This window comes from Bombina bombina, chromosome 3 (genome assembly GCF_027579735.1).
Source record: "Bombina bombina isolate aBomBom1 chromosome 3, aBomBom1.pri, whole genome shotgun sequence".
Taxonomy (NCBI): Eukaryota; Metazoa; Chordata; class Amphibia; order Anura; family Bombinatoridae; genus Bombina; species Bombina bombina.
The window spans coordinates 632,441,249-632,461,132 of NC_069501.1; the positions used below are offsets into that span (position 1 = coordinate 632,441,249).

A 19,884-nucleotide genomic window follows, 5' to 3' on the forward strand; every position below is an offset into this window, starting at 1 on the left:
ATCTTATACTTCATGAATGAAAGTACCCTTTATTTGTTTCAATAGTCAATCCTAGCGTTTGTACAACGCTAGGATTTACTTTCACTTTAAGTAAAAACCTTGTAAAGCAAGGGACCAACCCTGATTAGTAGAGAGTATAATGATAATATTTGCCTTTCAAGTTCTATTGTAGTCTTATATAGCATTATATTGTGTTTGAATTGTGGTACAATAGCATTAATTATCCAGTTAGCCAACATTCTTAGTAGTAACAAGGGAAGGGTTTCCTCTATATCTGTATCCTAATCTAATTTCCTACATATTTTAATGTATTGCAGTATGTACAGTATGTCGAGAAGAAATTTTTATGGTGTGCCTACTGGGTAGGCTTAGGAATACTTTCCTCGGTTGGACTCGGAACGGGTCTTCATACCTTTCTACTCTATTTGGTAAGTTGTTGTTTTTTTTAAAAAAAAAAATCTTTTGTAATTACAATGAAAATATAAAGAGTAAAGAAACTGATTGTAATTGAAGGTGTGTAAAAATATCTGACGTAGTTTGGATGCTTTAGTTTATTTGCATTCTTAAATATAAGGTCTCGAGCTAAAAAATCTAAATAATTACATCATTATATGTATAAAAAAGGACAAGACAGTATGAATGGCATTAGAACAGTTTTTCTTTTGTGATTCAGATAGAGCATACAATCTTAAACAGCTTTTAATTTTTTTATATTAGCTAATTTTTAAGTTATTTTGATATACTTTGTTGAAAAGCATATGTAGGTAGGTTTAGGAGCAACCATGCACACTGATTGGTAGCTGCACATATATGCCTCTTGTCATTGGATCACCTGATATGTCAGCTAGTTACCAGTAGTGCATTGTTGCATCTTCAACAAAGGATCCCTAGAGAATGAAGCAAATGTGATGATAGAAGTAAATTGGAACCTTTTTTAAAACTGCATGTCCTATCTCAATCTTGAATGCAAATGTTGGGGTTTCATTTCCCTTTTAATAAAAACCCAGCTGAGAGAAATGTTGGTATTGGGTATGTTAAAGGGATAGGACATTCAAAAATGTTTTTCATGATTCAGATAGAGCATAACATTTTAAACAACTTTACATTTTACTGCTTTTATCAAATGTGCTTCATTCTCTTGGTATCCTTTGTTGAATGAGCAGCAATGCACGTCTGGTTGTTAGGTTAAAACATTGGGTGAGCCTATGGCAAGAAACATATATGTGCAGCCACCAGTCACCAAGTAGTTCCTAGTAGGGCATTGCTGCTCCTGCCCTAGGTAGACTTTTCAACAAAGTGAATGAAGTAAAATAGATAATAGAAGTAAAATATAATTTATTTATTTTTTAAATCACATACCTAAAAATGTACATACAAGTATATATGCAAGTATTTCAGGTATTATTTGTAAAACAGTAAACAGTCCTAACTGAATCAGTGGTATATCTGAAGTTGGCAGCATTGTAAAAATCATCCATATTGGTAGGGGAATTTCATGCTGGATGCTTATCGCCTGTATTTTATCCTAAAGTACCATTACATACAGTAGAATTGTATAACCAACAGTAATACAAGTATATATTTTATATTGCATGCTGTATCTGTCCCTATTAGTAGTTGAGTTCTTTGGCTTTATTGACAGTACCAAATATATAGTAAATTAATACCATGTGCAGCTTAGTTGTACTAGAAACACACTGGTGCTTTTCATCGTTCTGCTACCATTAGTTCACTAAGCAATATTATATATTATTCTTTTCTGAGTGAGTCAAGAAATTCTGAAATATTTTCCAGCGAGAGATTTCGCTGTGATGTCTTAATTAATGTAAATGTAAAATGTTTGTCATGGCATGTATGTAATATTTTGTTTTATTTCAGTAAAATTAAAAGCTAATTATCCAAAATGATATTTCCTATTAAAAACTTTTTTACTGCCACGTGTTTCTTTTTGGTAAGAATGGAAAGAGGTTTTGAATTGCAGTTGGATAATCCAAGCTTTCTCTTGTTAAGTGTGTTCAGTCCACGGGTCATCCATTACTTATGGGATATATTCTCCTTCCCAACAAGAAGTTGCAAGAGGATCACCCAAGCAGAGCTGCTATATAGCTCCTCCCCTCACATGTCATATCCAGTCATTCTCTTGCAACTCTCAACAAAGAAGGAGGTCGTGAGAGGAGTTAGGAGTTTTTTACTTAATCATTCTTCAATCAAAAGTTTGTTATTTTAAATGGCACCGGAGTGTGCTGTTTCTCCAACATAGGTGTGTCCGGTCCACGGCGTCATCCTTACTTGTGGGATATTCTCTTCCCCAACAGGAAATGGCAAAGAGCCCAGCAAAGCTGGTCACATGATCCCTCCTAGGCTCCGCCTACCCCAGTCATTCTCTTTGCCGTTGTACAGGCAACATCTCCACGGAGATGGCTTAGAGTTTTTTAGTGTTTAACTGTAGTTTTTATTATTCAATCAAGAGTTTGTTATTTTAAAATAGTGCTGGTATGTACTATTTACTCAGAAACAGAAAAGAGATGAAGATTTCTGTTTGTATGAGGAAAATGATTTTAGCAATCGTTACTAAAATCCATGGCTGTTCCACACAGGACTGTTGAGAGGAATTAACTTCAGTTGGGGGAACAGTGAGCAGTCTCTTGCTGCTTGAGGTATGACACATTCTAACAAGACGATGTAATGCTGGAAGCTGTCATTTTCCCTATGGGATCCGGTAAGCCATGTTTATTAAGATAGTAAATAAGGGCTTCACAAGGGCTTATTAAGACTGTAGACTTTTTCTGGGCTAAATCGATTCATTATTAACACATATTTAGCCTTGAGGAATCATTTAATCTGGGTATTTTGATAAGATTATATCGGCAGGCACTTTTTTAGACACCTTATTCTTTAGGGGCTTTCCCAAATCATAGGCAGAGCCTCATTTTCGCGCCGGTGTTGCGCACTTGTTTTTGAGAGGCATGACATGCAGTCGCATGTGTGAGGAGCTCTGATACATAGAAAAGACTTTCTGAAGGCGTCATTTGGTATCGTATTCCCCTTTGGGCTTGGTTGGGTCTCAGCAAAGCAGATACCAGGGACTGTAAAGGGGTTAAAGTTAAAAACGGCTCCGGTTCCGTTATTTTAAGGGTTAAAGCTTCCAAATTTGGTGTGCAATACTTTTAAGACTGTGGTGAAATTTTGGTGAATTTTGAACAATTCCTTCATATTTTTTCGCAATTGCAGTAATAAAGTGTGTTCAGTTTAAAATTTAAAGTTACAGTAACGGTTTTATTTTAAAACGTTTTTTGTACTTTGTTATCAAGTTTATGCCTGTTTAACATGTCTGAACTACCAGATAGACTGTGTTCTGAATGTGGGGAAGCCAGAGTTCCTTCTCATTTAAATAAATGTGATTTATGTGACAATGACAATGATGCCCAAGATGATTCCTCAAGTGAGGGGAGTAAGCATGGTACTGCATCATTCCCTCCTTCGTCTACACGAGTCTTGCCCACTCAGGAGGCCCCTAGTACATCTAGCGCGCCAATACTCCTTACTATGCAACAATTAACGGCTGTAATGGATAATTCTGTCAAAAACATTTTAGCCAAAATGCACACTTATCAGCGTAAGCGCGACTGCTCTGTTTTAGATACTGAAGAGCATGACGACGCTGATAATAATGATTCTGAAGGGCCCCTAAACCAGTCTGATGGGGCCAGGGAGGTTTTGTCTGAGGGAGAAATTACAGATTCAGGGAACATTTCTCAACAAGCTGAACCTGATGTGATTACGTTTAAATTTAAGTTGGAACATCTCCGCACTCTGCTTAAGGAGGTATTATCCACTCTGGATGATTGTGACAATTTGGTCATCCCAGAGAAGCTATGTAAAATGGACAAGTTCCTAGAGGTCCCGGGGCTCCCAGAAGCTTTTCCTATACCCAAGCGGGTGGCGGACATTGTAAATAAAGAATGGGAAAGGCCCGGTATTCCTTTCGTCCCTCCCCCCATATTTAAAAAATTGTTTCCTATGGTCGACCCCAGAAAGGACTTATGGCAGACAGTCCCCAAGGTCGAGGGAGCGGTTTCCACTTTAAACAAACGCACCACTATACCCATAGAAGATAGTTGTGCTTTCAAAGATCCTATGGATAAAAAATTAGAAGGTTTACTTAAAAAGATGTTTGTTCAGCAGGGTTACCTTCTACAACCAATTTCATGCATTGTCCCTGTCGCTACAGCCGCATGTTTCTGGTTCGATGAGCTGGTAAAGGCGGTCGATAGTGATTCTCCTCCTTATGAGGAGATTATGGACAGAATCAATGCTCTCAAATTGGCTAATTCTTTCACCCTAGACGCCACTTTGCAATTGGCTAGGTCAGCGGCTAAGAATTCTGGGTTTGCTATTGTGGCGCGCAGAGCGCTTTGGTTGAAATCTTGGTCAGCTGATGCGTCTTCCAAGAACAAGCTACTTAACATTCCTTTCAAGGGGAAAACGCTGTTTGGCCCTGACTTGAAAGAGATTATCTCTGATATCACTGGGGGTAAGGGCCATGCCCTTCCTCAGGATCGGCCTTTCAAGGCCAAAAATAAATCTAATTTTCGTCCCTTTCGTAGAAACGGACCAGCCCAAAGTGCTACGTCCTCTAAGCAAGAGGGTAATACTTCTCAAGCCAAACAAGCTTGGAGACCAATGCAAGGCTGGAACAAGGGAAAGCAGGCCAAGAAACCTGCCACTGCTACCAAGACAGCATGAAATGTTGGCCCCCGATCCGGGACCGGATCTGGTGGGGGGCAGACTCTCTCTCTTCGCTCAGGCTTGGGCAAGAGATGTTCTGGATCCTTGGACACTAGAAATAGTCTCCCAAGGTTATCTTCTGGAATTCAAGGGGCTTCCCCCAAGGGGGAGGTTCCACAGGTCTCAGTTGTCTTCAGACCACATAAAAAGACAGGCATTCTTACATTGTGTAGAAGACCTGTTAACAATGGGAGTGATTCATCCTGTTCCATTAGGAGAACAAGGGATGGGGTTCTACTCCAATCTGTTCATAGTTCCAAAAAAGAGGGAACGTTCAGACCAATCTTAGATCTCAAGATCTTAAACAAGTTTCTCAAGGTTCCATCGTTCAAGATGGAAACCATTCGAACAATTCTTCCTTCCATCCAGGAAGGTCAATTCATGACCACGGTGGATTTAAAGGATGCGTATCTACATATTCCTATCCACAAGGAACATCATCGGTTCCTAAGGTTCGCATTCCTGGACAAGCATTACCAGTTCGTGGCGCTTCCTTTCGGATTAGCCACTGCTCCAAGGATTTTCACAAAGGTACTAGGGTCCCTTCTAGCTGTGCTAAGACCAAGGGGCATTGCTGTAGTACCTTACTTGGACGACATTTTGATTCAAGCGTCGTCCCTTCCTCAAGCAAAGGCTCACACGGACATCGTCCTGGCCTTTCTCAGATCTCACGGATGGAAAGTGAACGTGGAAAAGAGTTCTCTATCTCCGTCGACAAGGGTTCCCTTCTTGGGAACAATAATAGACTCCTTAGAAATGAGGATTTTTCTGACAGAGGCCAGAAAAACAAGACTTCTAGACTCTTGTCGGATACTTCATTCCGTTCCTCTTCCTTCCATAGCGCAGTGCATGGAAGTGATAGGTTTGATGGTAGCGGCAATGGACATAGTTCCTTTTGCGCGCATTCATCTAAGACCATTACAACTGTGCATGCTCAGTCAGTGGAATGGGGACTATACAGACTTGTCTCCGAGGATACAAGTAAATCAGAGGACCAGAGACTCACTCCGTTGGTGGCTGTCCCTGGACAACCTGTCACAAGGGATGACCTTCCGCAGACCGGAGTGGGTCATTGTCACGACCGACGCCAGTCTGTTGGGCTGGGGCGCGGTCTGGGGATCCCTGAAAGCTCAGGGTCTTTGGTCTCGGGAAGAATCTCTTCTACCGATAAATATTCTGGAACTGAGAGCGATATTCAATGCTCTCAAGGCTTGGCCTCAGCTAGCGAGGGCCAAGTTCATACGGTTTCAATCAGACAACATGACAACTGTTGCGTACATCAACCATCAGGGGGGAACAAGGAGTTCCCTGGCGATGGAAGAAGTGACCAAAATCATTCAATGGGCGGAGTCTCACTCCTGCCACCTGTCTGCAATCCACATCCCAGGAGTGGAAAATTGGGAAGCGGATTTTCTGAGTCGTCAGACATTGCATCCGGGGGAGTGGGAACTCCATCCGGAAATCTTTGTCCAAATCACTCAACTGTGGGGCATTCCAGACATGGATCTGATGGCCTCTCATCAGAACTTCAAAGTTCCTTGCTACGGGTCCAGATCCAGGGATCCCAAGGCGGCTCTAGTGGATGCACTAGTAGCACCTTGGACCTTCAAACTAGCTTATGTATTCCCGCCGTTTCCTCTCATCCCCAGGCTGGTAGCCAGGATCAATCAGGAGAGGGCGTCGGTGATCTTGATAGCTCCTGCGTGGCCACGCAGGACTTGGTATGCAGATCTGGTGAATATGTCATCGGCTCCACCATGGAAGCTACCTTTGAGACGAGACCTTCTTGTTCAAGGTCCGTTCGAACATCCGAATCTGGTCTCACTCCAGCTGACTGCTTGGAGATTGAACGCTTGATCTTATCGAAGCGAGGGTTCTCAGATTCTGTTATCGATACTCTTGTTCAGGCCAGAAAGCCTGTAACTAGAAAGATTTACCACAAAATTTGGAAAAAATATATCTGTTGGTGTGAATCTAAAGGATTCCCTTGGGACAAGGTTAAGATTCCTAAGATTCTATCCTTCCTTCAAGAAGGATTGGAAAAAGGATTATCTGCAAGTTCCCTGAAGGGACAGATTTCTGCCTTGTCTGTGTTACTTCACAAAAAGCTGGCAGCTGTGCCAGATGTTCAAGCCTTTGTTCAGGCTCTGGTTAGAATCAAGCCTGTTTACAAACCTTTGACTCCTCCTTGGAGTCTCAACTTAGTTCTTTCAGTTCTTCAGGGGGTTCCGTTTGAACCCTTACATTCCGTTGATATTAAGTTATTATCTTGGAAAGTTTTGTTTTTGGTTGCAATTTCTTCTGCTAGAAGAGTTTCAGAATTATCTGCTCTGCAGTGTTCTCCTCCTTATCTGGTGTTCCATGCAGATAAGGTGGTTTTACGTACTAAACCTGGTTTTCTTCCAAAAGTTGTTTCTAACAAAAACATTAACCAGGAGATTATCGTACCTTCTCTGTGCCCGAAACCAGTTTCAAAGAAGGAACGTTTGTTGCACAATTTGGATGTTGTTCGCGCTCTAAAATTCTATTTAGACGCTACAAAGGATTTTAGACAAACATCTTCCTTGTTTGTTGTTTATTCCGGTAAAAGGAGAGGTCAAAAAGCAACTTCTACCTCTCTCTCTTTTTGGATTAAAAGCATCATCAGATTGGCTTACGAGACTGCCGGACGGCAGCCTCCCGAAAGAATCACAGCTCATTCCACTAGGGCTGTGGCTTCCACATGGGCCTTCAAGAACGAGGCTTCTGTTGATCAGATATGTAGGGCAGCGACTTGGTCTTCACTGCACACTTTTACCAAATTTTACAAGTTTGATACTTTTGCTTCTTCTGAGGCTATTTTTGGGAGAAAGGTTTTGCAAGCCGTGGTGCCTTCCATCTAGGTGACCTGATTTGCTCCCTCCCATCATCCGTGTCCTAAAGCTTTGGTATTGGTTCCCACAAGTAAGGATGACGCCGTGGACCGGACACACCTATGTTGGAGAAAACAGAATTTATGTTTACCTGATAAATTACTTTCTCCAACGGTGTGTCCGGTCCACGGCCCGCCCTGGTTTTTTTAATCAGGTCTGATAATTTATTTTCTTTAACTACAGTCACCACGGTATCATATGGTTTCTCCTATGCAAATATTCCTCCTTAACGTCGGTCGAATGACTGGGGTAGGCGGAGCCTAGGAGGGATCATGTGACCAGCTTTGCTGGGCTCTTTGCCATTTCCTGTTGGGGAAGAGAATATCCCACAAGTAAGGATGACGCCGTGGACCGGACACACCGTTGGAGAAAGTAATTTATCAGGTAAACATAAATTCTGTTTTTTTCTCTCAGGCAGTATTTAGAAGAAGAATCTGCCTGCGTTTTCTATGATCTTAGAAGACTTAACTAAGATCCACTGGCTGTTCTCGCACATTCTGAGGAGTGGGGTAACTTCAGAAAAGGGAATAGCATGCGGGGTCCCCCGCAAATGAGGTATGTGCAGTAAAATATTTTCTAGGAATGGAATTGACTAAGAAAACACTGCTGATACCCATATGATGTAAGTACAGCCTAAAATGCAGTAGTAGCGACTGGTATCAGGCTGGTAAATGTATGCGCAGTAGAGTTATTTTCTAGGGAATAGAATTTGACTGAAAAAATACTGTTAATACTGAAATAATGTATGAGCCTTAACTGCAGTAGAAGCGACTGGTAGCAGGCTTAGTGATAACTTTACACAACATCTGAAATGTTTGTTTTAAAACGTTTACTGGCATGTTAATCGTTTTGTGAGGTACTTTGGTGATAAATCTCTTGGGGCATGATTTTTTTCCACATGGCTAACGTATTTTCTGCATAGAAACCGTTATAGCAGGTCTCCCACTGTTGTAATATGAGTGGGAGGGGCTTTTTGTTAGCGCCTTGTTGCGCAGTTAAAATTCAATCATAGTCTTCCTGCTTCTTCCTCCTTGATCCAGGACGTCTCCAGAGAGCTCAGGGGTCTTCAAAATTTATTTTTGAGGGAGGTAATCAGACCTGTGACAGTGTGTTTGACTGTGATAAAAACGTTAACTGTTAAATTGATTATCCGTTTTTGGGTATTAAGGGGTTAACCATCCTTTTGCTAGTGGGTGCAATCCTCTGCTAATTTCATACATTTACTGTAAAAATTTGGTTGCTATAACTGAATTAGTTCATTGTCATTTCAACTGTGACAGTCCTTTTGTGTTTTTAAAAGCGCAGCAGCGTTTTTTACATTGCTTGAAAACATTTTTTGAAAGTAATTTCCAAGTTTGCTAGCCTCATTGCTAGTCTGTTTAAACATGTCTGATACAGATGAATCTGCTTGTTCATTATGTTTAAAAGCCAATGTGGAGCCCAATAGAAATATGTGTACCAATTGTATTGATATTACTTTAAATAAAGGTCAGTCTTTACCGGTAAAGAAATTATCACCAGACATCGAGGGGGAAGTTATGCCGCCTAACTCTCCTCACGTGTCAGTACCTTCGCCTCCCGCTCAGGAGGTGCGTGATATTGTGGCGCCAAGTACATCAAGGCCCTTACAAATCACTTTGCAAGATATGGCTAATGTTATGAAAGAAGTATTATCTAATTTGCCTGAGTTAAGAGGCAAGCGCGATAGCTCTGGGTTGAGGACAGAGCGCGCTGATGACACAAGAGCCATGTCCGATACTGCGTCACAATTTGCAGAACATGAGGACGGAGAGCTTCATTCTGTGGGTGACGGATCTGATCCTGGGAGACCGGATTCAGAAATTTCAAATTTTAAATTTAAGCTTGAGAACCTCCGTGTATTGCTAGGGGAGGTGTTAGCGGCTCTGAATGATTGTGACACGGTTGCAATCCCAGAGAAGTTATGTAGGCTGGATAAATACTATGCGGTGCCGGTGTGTACTGACGTTTTTCCTATACCTAAAAGGCTTACAGAGATTATTAACAAGGAGTGGGATAGACCCGGTGTGCCCTTTTCCCCTCCCCCGATATTTAGAAAAATGTTCCCAATAGACGCTACCACGCGAGACTTATGGTAGACGGTCCCTAAGGTGGAGGGAGCAGTTTCTACTTTAGCTAAGCGCACCACTATCCCGGTGGAGGATAGTTGTGCTTTCTCAGATCCAATGGATAAAAAATTAGAAGGTTACCTTAAGAAAATGTTTGTTCAACAAGGTTTTATATTACAGCCCCTTGCATGCATTGCGCCCGTCACTGCTGCGGCGGCTTTCTGGTTTGAGTCTCTGGAAGAGGCTATTCGCACAGCACCATTGGATGAGATCATGAACAAGCTTAAAGCACTTAAGCTAGCTAATGCATTTGTTTCGGATGCCGTTGTGCATTTAACCAAACTAACGGCTAAGAACTCCGGATTTGCCATCCAGGCGCGCAGAGCGCTATGGCTTAAATCCTGGTCAGCAGATGTGACTTCTAAATCCAAATTGCTTAATATTCCTTTCAAAGGGCAAACCTTATTCGGGCCCGGCTTGAAAGAAATTATTGCTGACATTACTGGAGGTAAGGGTCACACCCTTCCTCAGGATAGGGCCAAATCAAAGGCCAAACAGTCTAATTTTCGTGCCTTTCGTAATTTCAAGGCAGGAGCAGCATCAACTTCCTCCGCCCCAAAACAGGAAGGAACTGCTGCTCGTTACAGACAGGGTTGGAAAGGCAACCAGTCCTGGAACAAGGGCAAGCAGGCCAGAAAGACTACTTCTGCCCCTAAGACAGCATGAAGAAAGGGCCCCCTATCCGGAAACGGATCTAGTGGGGGGCAGACTCTCTCTCTTCGCCCAGGCTTGGGCAAGAGATGTCCAGGATCCCTGGACGTTGGAGATCATATCTCAGGGATACCTTCTGGACTTCAAAGCTTCTCCTCCACAAGGGAGATTTCATATGTCAAGGTTATCAACAAACCTAATAAAGAAAGAGGCATTTCTACAATGTGTACAAGACCTCTTAGTAATGGGAGTGATCCACCCAGTTCCGCGAACGGAACAAGGGCAAGGGTTTTAATCAAATCTGTGGTTCCCAAAAAAGAGGGAACCTTCAGACCAATCTTGGACCTAAAGATCTTAAACAAGTTCCTAAGGGTTCCATCATTCAAAATGGAAACTATTCGAACCATCCTACCCATGATCCAAGAGGGTCAGTATATGACCACAGTGGACTTAAAGGATGCCTACCTTCACATACCGATTCACAAAGATCACTATCGGTACCTAAGGTTTGCCTTTCTAGACAGGCATTACCAGTTTGTAGCTCTTCCCTTCGGGTTAGCTACGGCCCCGAGAATTTTTACAAAGGTTCTGGGCTCACTTCTGGTGGTACTAAGACCGCGAGGCATAGCGGTGGCTCCGTACCTAGACGTCATTCTGATACAAGCGTCGAGTTTTCAAAATGCAAAGTCTCATACAGAGATAGTTCTTGCATTTCTGAGGTCGCATGGGTGGAAAGTGAACGTGGAAAAGAGTTCTCTGTTACCACTCACAAGGGTTCCCTTTCTAGGGATTCTGATAGATTCTGTAGAGATGAAGATTTACCTGACGGAGTCCAGGTTATCAAAGATTCTAAATGCTTGCCGTGTCCTTCATTCCATTCCAAGGCCATCAGTAGCTCAGTGCATGGAAGTAATCGGCTTAATGGTCGCGGCAATGGACATAGTGCCATTTGCGCGCCTGCATCTCAGACCGCTGCAATTATGCATGCTAAGTCAGTGGAATGGGGATTATTCAGATCTGTCCCCTCTACTAAATCTGAATCAGGAGGCCAGAGATTCTCTTCTCTGGTGGTTGTCGCGGGTTCATCTGTCCAAAGGAATGACTTTTCGCAGGCCAGATTGGACGATTGTAACAACAGATGCCAGCCTACTAGGCTGGGGCGCAGTCTGGAACTCCCTGAAGGCTCAGGGATCGTGGACTCAGGAGGAGAAACGCCTCCCAATAAACATTCTGGAATTAAGAGCAATATTCAATGCTCTTCTAGCTTGGCCTCAGTTAGCAACATTGAGGTTCATCAGATTTCAGTCGGACAACATCACGACTGTGGCTTACATCAACCATCAAGGGGGAACCAGGAGTTCCCTAGCGATGTTAGAAGTCTCCAAGATAATTCGCTGGGCAGAGTCTCACTCTTGCCACCTGTCAGCGATCTACATCCCAGGCGTGGAGGCGGACTTTCTAAGTCGCCAGACTTTTCATCCGGGGGAGTGGGAACTTCATCCGGAGGTCTTTGCTCAACTGATTCATCGTTGGGGCAAACCAGAACTGGATCTCATGGCGTCTCGCCAGAACGCCAAGCTTCCTTGTTACGGATCCAGGTCCTGGGACCCGGGAGCGGTGCTGATAGATGCTCTAGCAGCCCCTTGGGTTTTCAACATGTCTTATGTGTTTCCTCCGTTTCCGTTGCTGCCTCGATTGATTAAGATCAAGATCAAACAGGAGAGAGCATCTCTGATTTTGATAGCGCCTGCGTGGCCACGCAGGACCTGGTATGCAGACCTAGTGGACATGTCGTCCTGTCCACCATGGTCTCTGCCTCTGAGGCAGGACCTTCTAATTCAGGGTCCTTTCAACCATCCAAGCCTAATTTCTCTGAGGCTGACTGCATGGAGATTGAACGCTTGATTCTATCAAAGCATGGTTTCTCGGAGTCGGTTATTGATACATTAATACAGGCTCGGAAACCTGTTACCAGAAAAATTTACCATAAGATATGGCGTAAATATTTATATTGGTGTGAATCCAAGAGTTACTCATGGAGTAAGGTTAGGATTCCTAGGATATTGTCTTTTCTACAAGAGGGTTTAGAAAAGGGTTTATCTGCTAGTTCGTTAAAGGGACAGATTTCTGCTCTGTCTATTCTTTTACACAAACGTCTGGCAGAAGTTCCAGACGTTCAGGCTTTTTGTCAGGCTTTAGCTAGGATTAAGCCTGTGTTTAAGACTGTTGCTCCGCCGTGGAGCTTAAACTTAGTTCTTAAAGTTCTCCAAGGTGTTCCGTTTGAACCCCTTCATTCCATTGATATTAAGCTGTTATCTTGGAAAGTTCTGTTTTTGATGGCTATTTCCTCGGCTCGAAGAGTCTCTGAGTTATCTGCCTTACATTGTGATTCTCCTTATCTGATTTTTCATTCAGACAAGGTAGTTCTACGTACTAAACCTGGGTTTTTACCTAAGGTAGTTTCTAACAGGAATATCAATCAAGAGATTGTTGTTCCATCATTATGTCCTAATCCTTCTTCAAAGAAGGAACGTCTTTTACATAATCTGGATGTAGTCCTTGCCCTGAAGTTCTACTTACAGGCAACTAAAGATTTTCGGCAAACTTCTTCTCTGTTTGTCGTTTATTCTGGACAGAGGAGAGGTCAAAAGGCTTCGGCCACCTCTCTCTCTTTTTGGCTTCGTAGCATAATTCGTTTAGCCTATGAGACTGCTGGACAGCAGCCCCCTGAAAGAATTACAGATCATTCCACTAGAGCTGTGGCTTCCACCTGGGCCTTTAAGAATGAGGCCTCTGTTGAACAGATTTGCAAGGCTGCAACTTGGTCTTCACTTCATACCTTTTCAAAATTTTACAAATTTGACACTTTTGCTTCTTCGGAGGCTGTTTTTGGGAGAAAGGTTCTACAGGCAGTGGTTCCTTCTGTTTAATGTTCCTGCCTTGTCCCTCCCATCATCCGTGTACTTTAGCTTTGGTATTGGTATCCCATAAGTAATGGATGACCCGTAGACTGAACACACTTAACAAGAGAAAACATAATTTATGCTTACCTGATAAATTTATTTCTCTTGTAGTGTGTTCAGTCCACGGCCCGCCCTGTCTTTTTTGAGGCAGTTCTAAATTTTAATTAAAACTCCAGTCACCACTGCACCCTATAGTTTCTCCTTTCTCGTCTTGTTTCGGTCGAATGACTGGATATGACATGTGAGGGGAGGAGCTATATAGCAGCTCTGCTTGGGTGATCCTCTTGCAACTTCCTGTTGGGAAGGAGAATATATCCCATAAGTAATGGATGACCCGTGGACTGAACACACTACAAGAGGAATACATTTATCAGGTAAGCATAAATTATGTTTTTCTAAGAATGATTCAGCCTTTTCTGATTTCTGATATATATATATATATAACAATTTTGCCCTAGATTGCAACCAAAAGCATTTTATTTGTATTTTTCACAAGATACCAATTGGTAACTTCTGTTGGGGTAAACGGGTGCTGTCACAGACCAAATATGTGTATTGTTTTTTTTTTTCATATTTATTTTAATGTTTTTTTTCAAGAAGGCAAACCCTTTTAGCACACACAGATTGAATATATTTTGTATATTATGAAAATCTTACTAGAAAGTAGTGTTGTTTCATGATAAAGCTGATGAAAATGTAAGGGAACCAAAAGTGCGAGCAGGTTTAATGACTCTTTCATGATTCAGATAGAGCATGTGATTTTAAACAACTTTCTAATTTACTTCTGTTATCAATTTTTCATTATTCTTTTGGTAGCTTTTGTTGAAAAGCAGGGATGTATGCTTAGGAGCCAGCCCATTTCTGGAGCACTATATGGCAGCAGTTTTACAGGAATGTTATCCATTTGCAAGAGCACTAGATGGCAGCGCTATTTCCTGCCATGTAGTGCTCCAGACATTTACCTAGGTATTGTACAGATGATAATCAGGGAAGTGAGGGTGAATTACATACACCCATATCCCTCCTAGGGTGAGTAATATACCAATAGGGGCAGTGCCTAGTGCCAAAAATATAAATATAATGAAAAAAGAGAAGAAAAGAAGCACTATTTTGGCTCACTTGTAAACCATAATAGTGGAAATGTATTCAATATCATGATTAGAGTGTTAAGGGGTCAACCAAATTTATTAAAACTTATAACTTAACTTTGACTAATTCACAATAAAAAAGGTTAAGATACACACATTTTCTTCCTAATGGGAAAGAGTCCACAGCCGCATTCATTACTTTTGGGAAATAAGAACCTGGCCACCAGAAGGAGGCAAAGACACCCTAGCCAAAGGCTTAAATACTCCTCCCACTTCCCTCATCCCCCAGTCATTCTTTGCCTTTCGTCCTAGGTGGTTGGCAGAGTGTCAGAATTTACTTTGTCTCTTATGGATGGTTCTACTCTTCGCAATGGGACAGGAGTTTAAGTAGCCCTATAAGCTTCTCACTGAGGGCCTGGGTGAGAGTTAGATGCAGGGAGATCACTCCTCTGCGACACCATCCCAACTCATATAAACAGCTCCTATAGCAATCAGCATTGACGAGTTTCGCTGCCTGCTTTTTACATTCAAGTCCATGTCAGGAGCGAAGCTACTAACCTGTCACACTTAAAGGGCTATTTTCCTGTTCCACAGCGTAGATTCTGGTAAGATCGTTTCATTTTTTATTATATAATGTTAACACAGAAGACAGGGTCACAGTGTGGCACCTTTTATCTATATAGAATCAAGGGTTAATATCTCCTTAGGGGTATTATGGAACAGGGGGGAATAATAATCTTATATGTTTATTTGATTTTATGCTGCTTTATATGTGAGATGTTAGGCTCATAGGCTGTTATGGAATATACAGGTTTCACTTTGAGAGCCATGCAGCTTACAAGCTTGGCGCGCTTTCTCTCATAGCAGGGACAGTCATGCATTGTGCTCTATGTGATTCATTCCCTCTTCCCTGACCGGACTATCAGAGAGAAGTCATAAATCTCTGTACTGCCTGGGTCATAGGAGGTGGTGAGTGCCCCAGCCATTGGGGTATAAGGGTGCCATTTTTTAATTTTTTAATTTATTAAATAAAATAAGATGTTTTATTTATCTAGTTCTCCGGTTATTGCACTAGCGATGGAGGATTCTGTTACTTTAGAGGGCACTCCCTCTATTCCTTAAGAGTAATTCCTGTTTATATGGTGAGGAGGCCTTAGTTCCCCCTCTCAATTATGTTCATATGCCTTGATAATGTGATAATATCAAACATGTTTGATACCACGGAGCCGTCCACCTCTGAGGAGTTGTCGTCCAGTGAGGTGCATACCCTACATTATTATCTCTATACACATGCAGTTTTCCCGTAGCTTTGTGGATCCTCCATCTGGAGGGGGCCTTTTTTCTCCAGACGTTACTGCGCAGTTCAGATGGCGGTGTCTGCGGCCTTAATGCTTTACCGCGCCCTGCTAAACGCAAGCGAAAGGTTACAGAATGCACTCCTTCCCAGAGTACATCAAATACATTTTGGATTTAACTAACTGATAGGGTTATCCGAGGTTGAAGTTCTTTCTGAAACTTCAGAGTATGAACTTCTGGGTCAGAGTCTGCTGCCTCTCAACCTCCAGCTGCACAGGAACTAGAATTTTTTATTTCCTAAATTGAATAGAGTTTGAGGACAGGGTGGTGCCTTCCCTTCTTTGCTCATGTTGTCCCGGGTATTCCACCTTGGACTGTACAGTTCCCTGCAGGTGTGACTGTCCCTGAGTGTTGTGCCTTTTGTTACAGAATTGCACTCCTTCACGTGTTACTCAGACATGTTTTTTCAGTTATTGAATTACCCTATCCTGGGTCATACGGGAATACTCTGTCTGCTCTTCGAATGGCACACCTCATTAGACATGTGGGGATGATGTAATCTCCTGATTGTCCATGTATTGAGATCTTTTCCAGTTTTTTTGGAAGATCAGGGCTCCGTTTGGCTGGTCCTGCGGTAGGCCTGTTTCTTTTTGGGCGTTAACCTACGGGTTGCTTTGTATTCTATTTTCATCAGATAGGATGTCCTGTCTGTTTTCCTTCTTCCCCTCCGAGGGAGGATTTATGCGGCTTGATGGTTAGGACCCGGATTGCAGGCTGGTCCTGTTTGGGTTCAGTTCTGTCTGGTAGCTGTTGGGACACTTGGCGCCGCCCTGCTTGGCTGGTCCGGTAAAGGCGTTGAGTGCTCATGTTATCCTCTGTGTTCAACTAAGCATTCTAGAGGACCGGTGGGTCCGTGAGGCAGGAAGGATTGTCTCAGTCCTTATAGCCTTCAATGTGATGGAGGGTTGGTGGGCTTGCGCCCTCTTATCACCGAGTCGGGCGGTTTGGCCTTTTTTCTTTTGAGGCCCTGAGAATTGTCCTTCTTGACTTAGTTCTCAGCAGCTAGTAGTTTATTGGGTAGTTCAGCTGCCTTGCAGCGGATAGGTTGCAAAATGTGACCAGCTGCAGCTATTGCACATTGACTGTGTACTATCTAGCTGTTTTTTATGAGACCTTTTGGTCTTCCTCTCTTGTCTCTATGTGAGTTGGATCTCCTTTTAGGGACCTGGGTTCCCCTCTGGGATATGATCATTCCCTGTTGGGGGCACTGGGCGTAGTCTACTTGGGTTCTGCTCTGAGCTGGGGATGCTGTGCGTCCTTTTCTTCCTATGATCCTCTGATTGTATGGAGGTGATACGGAGACCAGCCTTTGCTCAAGTGATTTTGGCTTCGGGGTATCCACTTGCTGTTTGAGAGTCTATGGGCTCTAGTGTCATTGTACGACTTTTAACTCCTTAGCTCTTTTGGAGCATTGGACTTTGGCAAGGGGTGGTCTCTTCCTTGGGTCGGGACTTGCGAGTTATCTCGTTATCTGGGTGATCTGGATATTGCATTGATATCTCCCTGTGGTTTTTTTTTTTTATATCAGACAGGGTGTTAAGTTCTTGGATATTGTTTGTTTAAACAATTGGGGGCTTGGATCTGTTTTCTCCCTGGTGCTTCCAGTTGCTGAGGCTTCGCTCAGTGTTTTCCTTTGTGGAGTTGTTGCCAGACTTTTTGGCTCTATGACACTTTTTGGCTCTAAGGTAGGCACTCTTCTGAGCCTACCTTAGTGTGCTCTCGTGGAGGGTAGGTAACATCTTCTGAAAGATTCCAATAAAAAGAGGTAAATCTGAAAATTTAAAGTAAATTTGAACTTTGTTTTAAACCGCACATTATATTTAAATCATTACAGTTTAATTTGTCCTTTAACATCCCTTTTTTAAAGGACCATTCTAATAATTTTTAAATGAAAGGGTTAATGAATACTTTATGGGGGCATAACATATTTCCAATATATATCTATTATTAAATGTATACTGTTGTTAAAAATATATTTTACAAAGTTATATACATTCCACTGCCTATGAAAATTGACGATTCAGGTCCCAATGATTATCTGAGTTGTGCGACCGAGATGGGAGTCGGAGCCTGCACATTAGTGATAGCATCTAGCTATGCACAGCTTGTGCAAACAAGCGCTAGCTGTCAATCAAAACCCGATAGATACGCTCAGTAGTGGTTGCTAAAGCAACATTTAAAGCATCCTGGGCAACTGCTCTTAAAAGTATTACTAGAGTAATCAACTTACTATAATACCATAAATATAAACCACCTTTGAAATATGGGTAATTATTTATTGAATGTAAGGAAGCATGGGGGTCTGTAATGAGGTTTTAGATGTATTCTAAACCATCAAAGCTGCTGCTGAATGTTTCCCTGTGCTATAGCATAAATGGTTGTGTGGCTAAACAATACCTGAACGTGCTCTAATTGTCACAAAATAATTAAAAGGTTCTAAAAAAAACTATTTGTAAAGCACATGCTAAGACCAGGGAAAGCCGAATAACACGCTACAGTGCAACTACAGTAGAAGTCTGGACCACTGACTGACACACTAGCAAAGAACCTGGTTTCCCTTAGCATCGTATACACCAGCCCTGCTAGAGTGTCAGTTTTGCCAATGTGCTGGAGCAGAATGAAGAGAATAATAAAACATCTGTTGGACTCTCATTGTAAGGCTAAAATCAGTGACATTATATATTATGTCAATGCCAAATTAATATTTTTGCCTATAATAAAAAGTATGTGTATATTCTAGTCCAACGGTTAGATATCTTATTTTTCTGTTCATCCTGCTCCAGCACATTGTTAAAACTGACACGCTAACAGGGCTGGTGTATATGTTGCTAAGGTAAACCAGATCCTCTGCTAGCGTGTCAGTCTGCGGTCTGGACTTCTGCTGTCATTGAGTGAGCGCTCCCATGAAAGCCTATGCTAATTGGACATAAACAGTAGGAAAAAGACGCCCGTTTTTGGGGCATTTTTAAATATTTCGTTGTGTTACTATTTTTGCAACTTTAAAGTAAGAATTTTAATACAAAAATTGTTTTTCAATTTTAAAAATACAGTTTTAATTTAAAAACAGTCTATTTAAATAATGTAGCATTATTGGAATTGTTTATTATGGACCTTTAAGGATTTGGTCAGTGAGCTAGTCAAGAGTAGCATATTTACATATCCTTCAACCCTCTCTGCTGTCTCCTAACCTGAAGCAGAATTGAAGCTTGTGTGGTCAGCAATATTTTCTATTTAACCCCTATTTAAGAGTTGCTCTTTGTTTTGTAACTAGAGAATGTTTTTATTGTACGCATTTCAATAGTCACTTATAACAATCCTGAAATAGCCATTTAGTATTTTGAGGTAGATCAGTCATGGCAAACAGCACTTCAATTTACAAGAATTGTCCACGATATTGCTTCAATTATATTTACTTTTTGTATATTAAATGTGCCCTTTTGAAGTTTATCTAGGGTTTTACAGTGCCATGTAGTGCTATCTCCCAGAGGAGCTATGTCGGTCTGGTTGCATCATAATGAAATCCTGCAAACTAAACTATTAATAATCTTACTAGACACGGTAACTGCATGAGTTCACTCAAAGAAATAAGGCTTGCAAATTCTTTCTGTTATGATGCAGAATGTAATGGGAAATATTTTAGTATCCCATAATTCAGTGTGATTAAAATATTTTTTAATATTTTATTCATATAAAATTCTTTTTTTTTTTAAATGAATTTAATATTTTTTTTCTTGTATATTTAGTTGACAAATATCCAACAAATTCTAGGAGCCAGAAGCTCTTTTCAGCATTTATTTGATTGAGTATAAATATCTTTTAAGGAACTCCCCCTGTCCGTAAATAGAATTCAGATAATTGTTAATAGCTCTTAAAGGGTCATAAAAGGTATACAAATATGAGTGTATAAGATATAGCAGACTATCGGCTAGATTATGAGTTTTGCGTTATGAGTAAAAAAGCATCGTTAAGACTCATAACG

The 19,884-nt window shown here is 41.6% G+C and overlaps 1 protein-coding gene across 4 annotated transcripts in view; it reads left to right on the forward strand.

The window, feature by feature from the left end:
* Positions 1-19,884, forward strand: part of VMP1 (vacuole membrane protein 1) — a 551,238-nt gene that overhangs the window by 116,101 nt on the left and 415,253 nt on the right. For all 4 annotated transcript variants that reach the window (XM_053707328.1, XM_053707326.1, XM_053707329.1 and 1 more), the window contains exon 5: positions 318-428. In XM_053707328.1, coding sequence (XP_053563303.1) covers positions 318-428 — 111 coding nt within the window. The remainder of the gene's footprint in view (positions 1-317; positions 429-19,884) is intronic.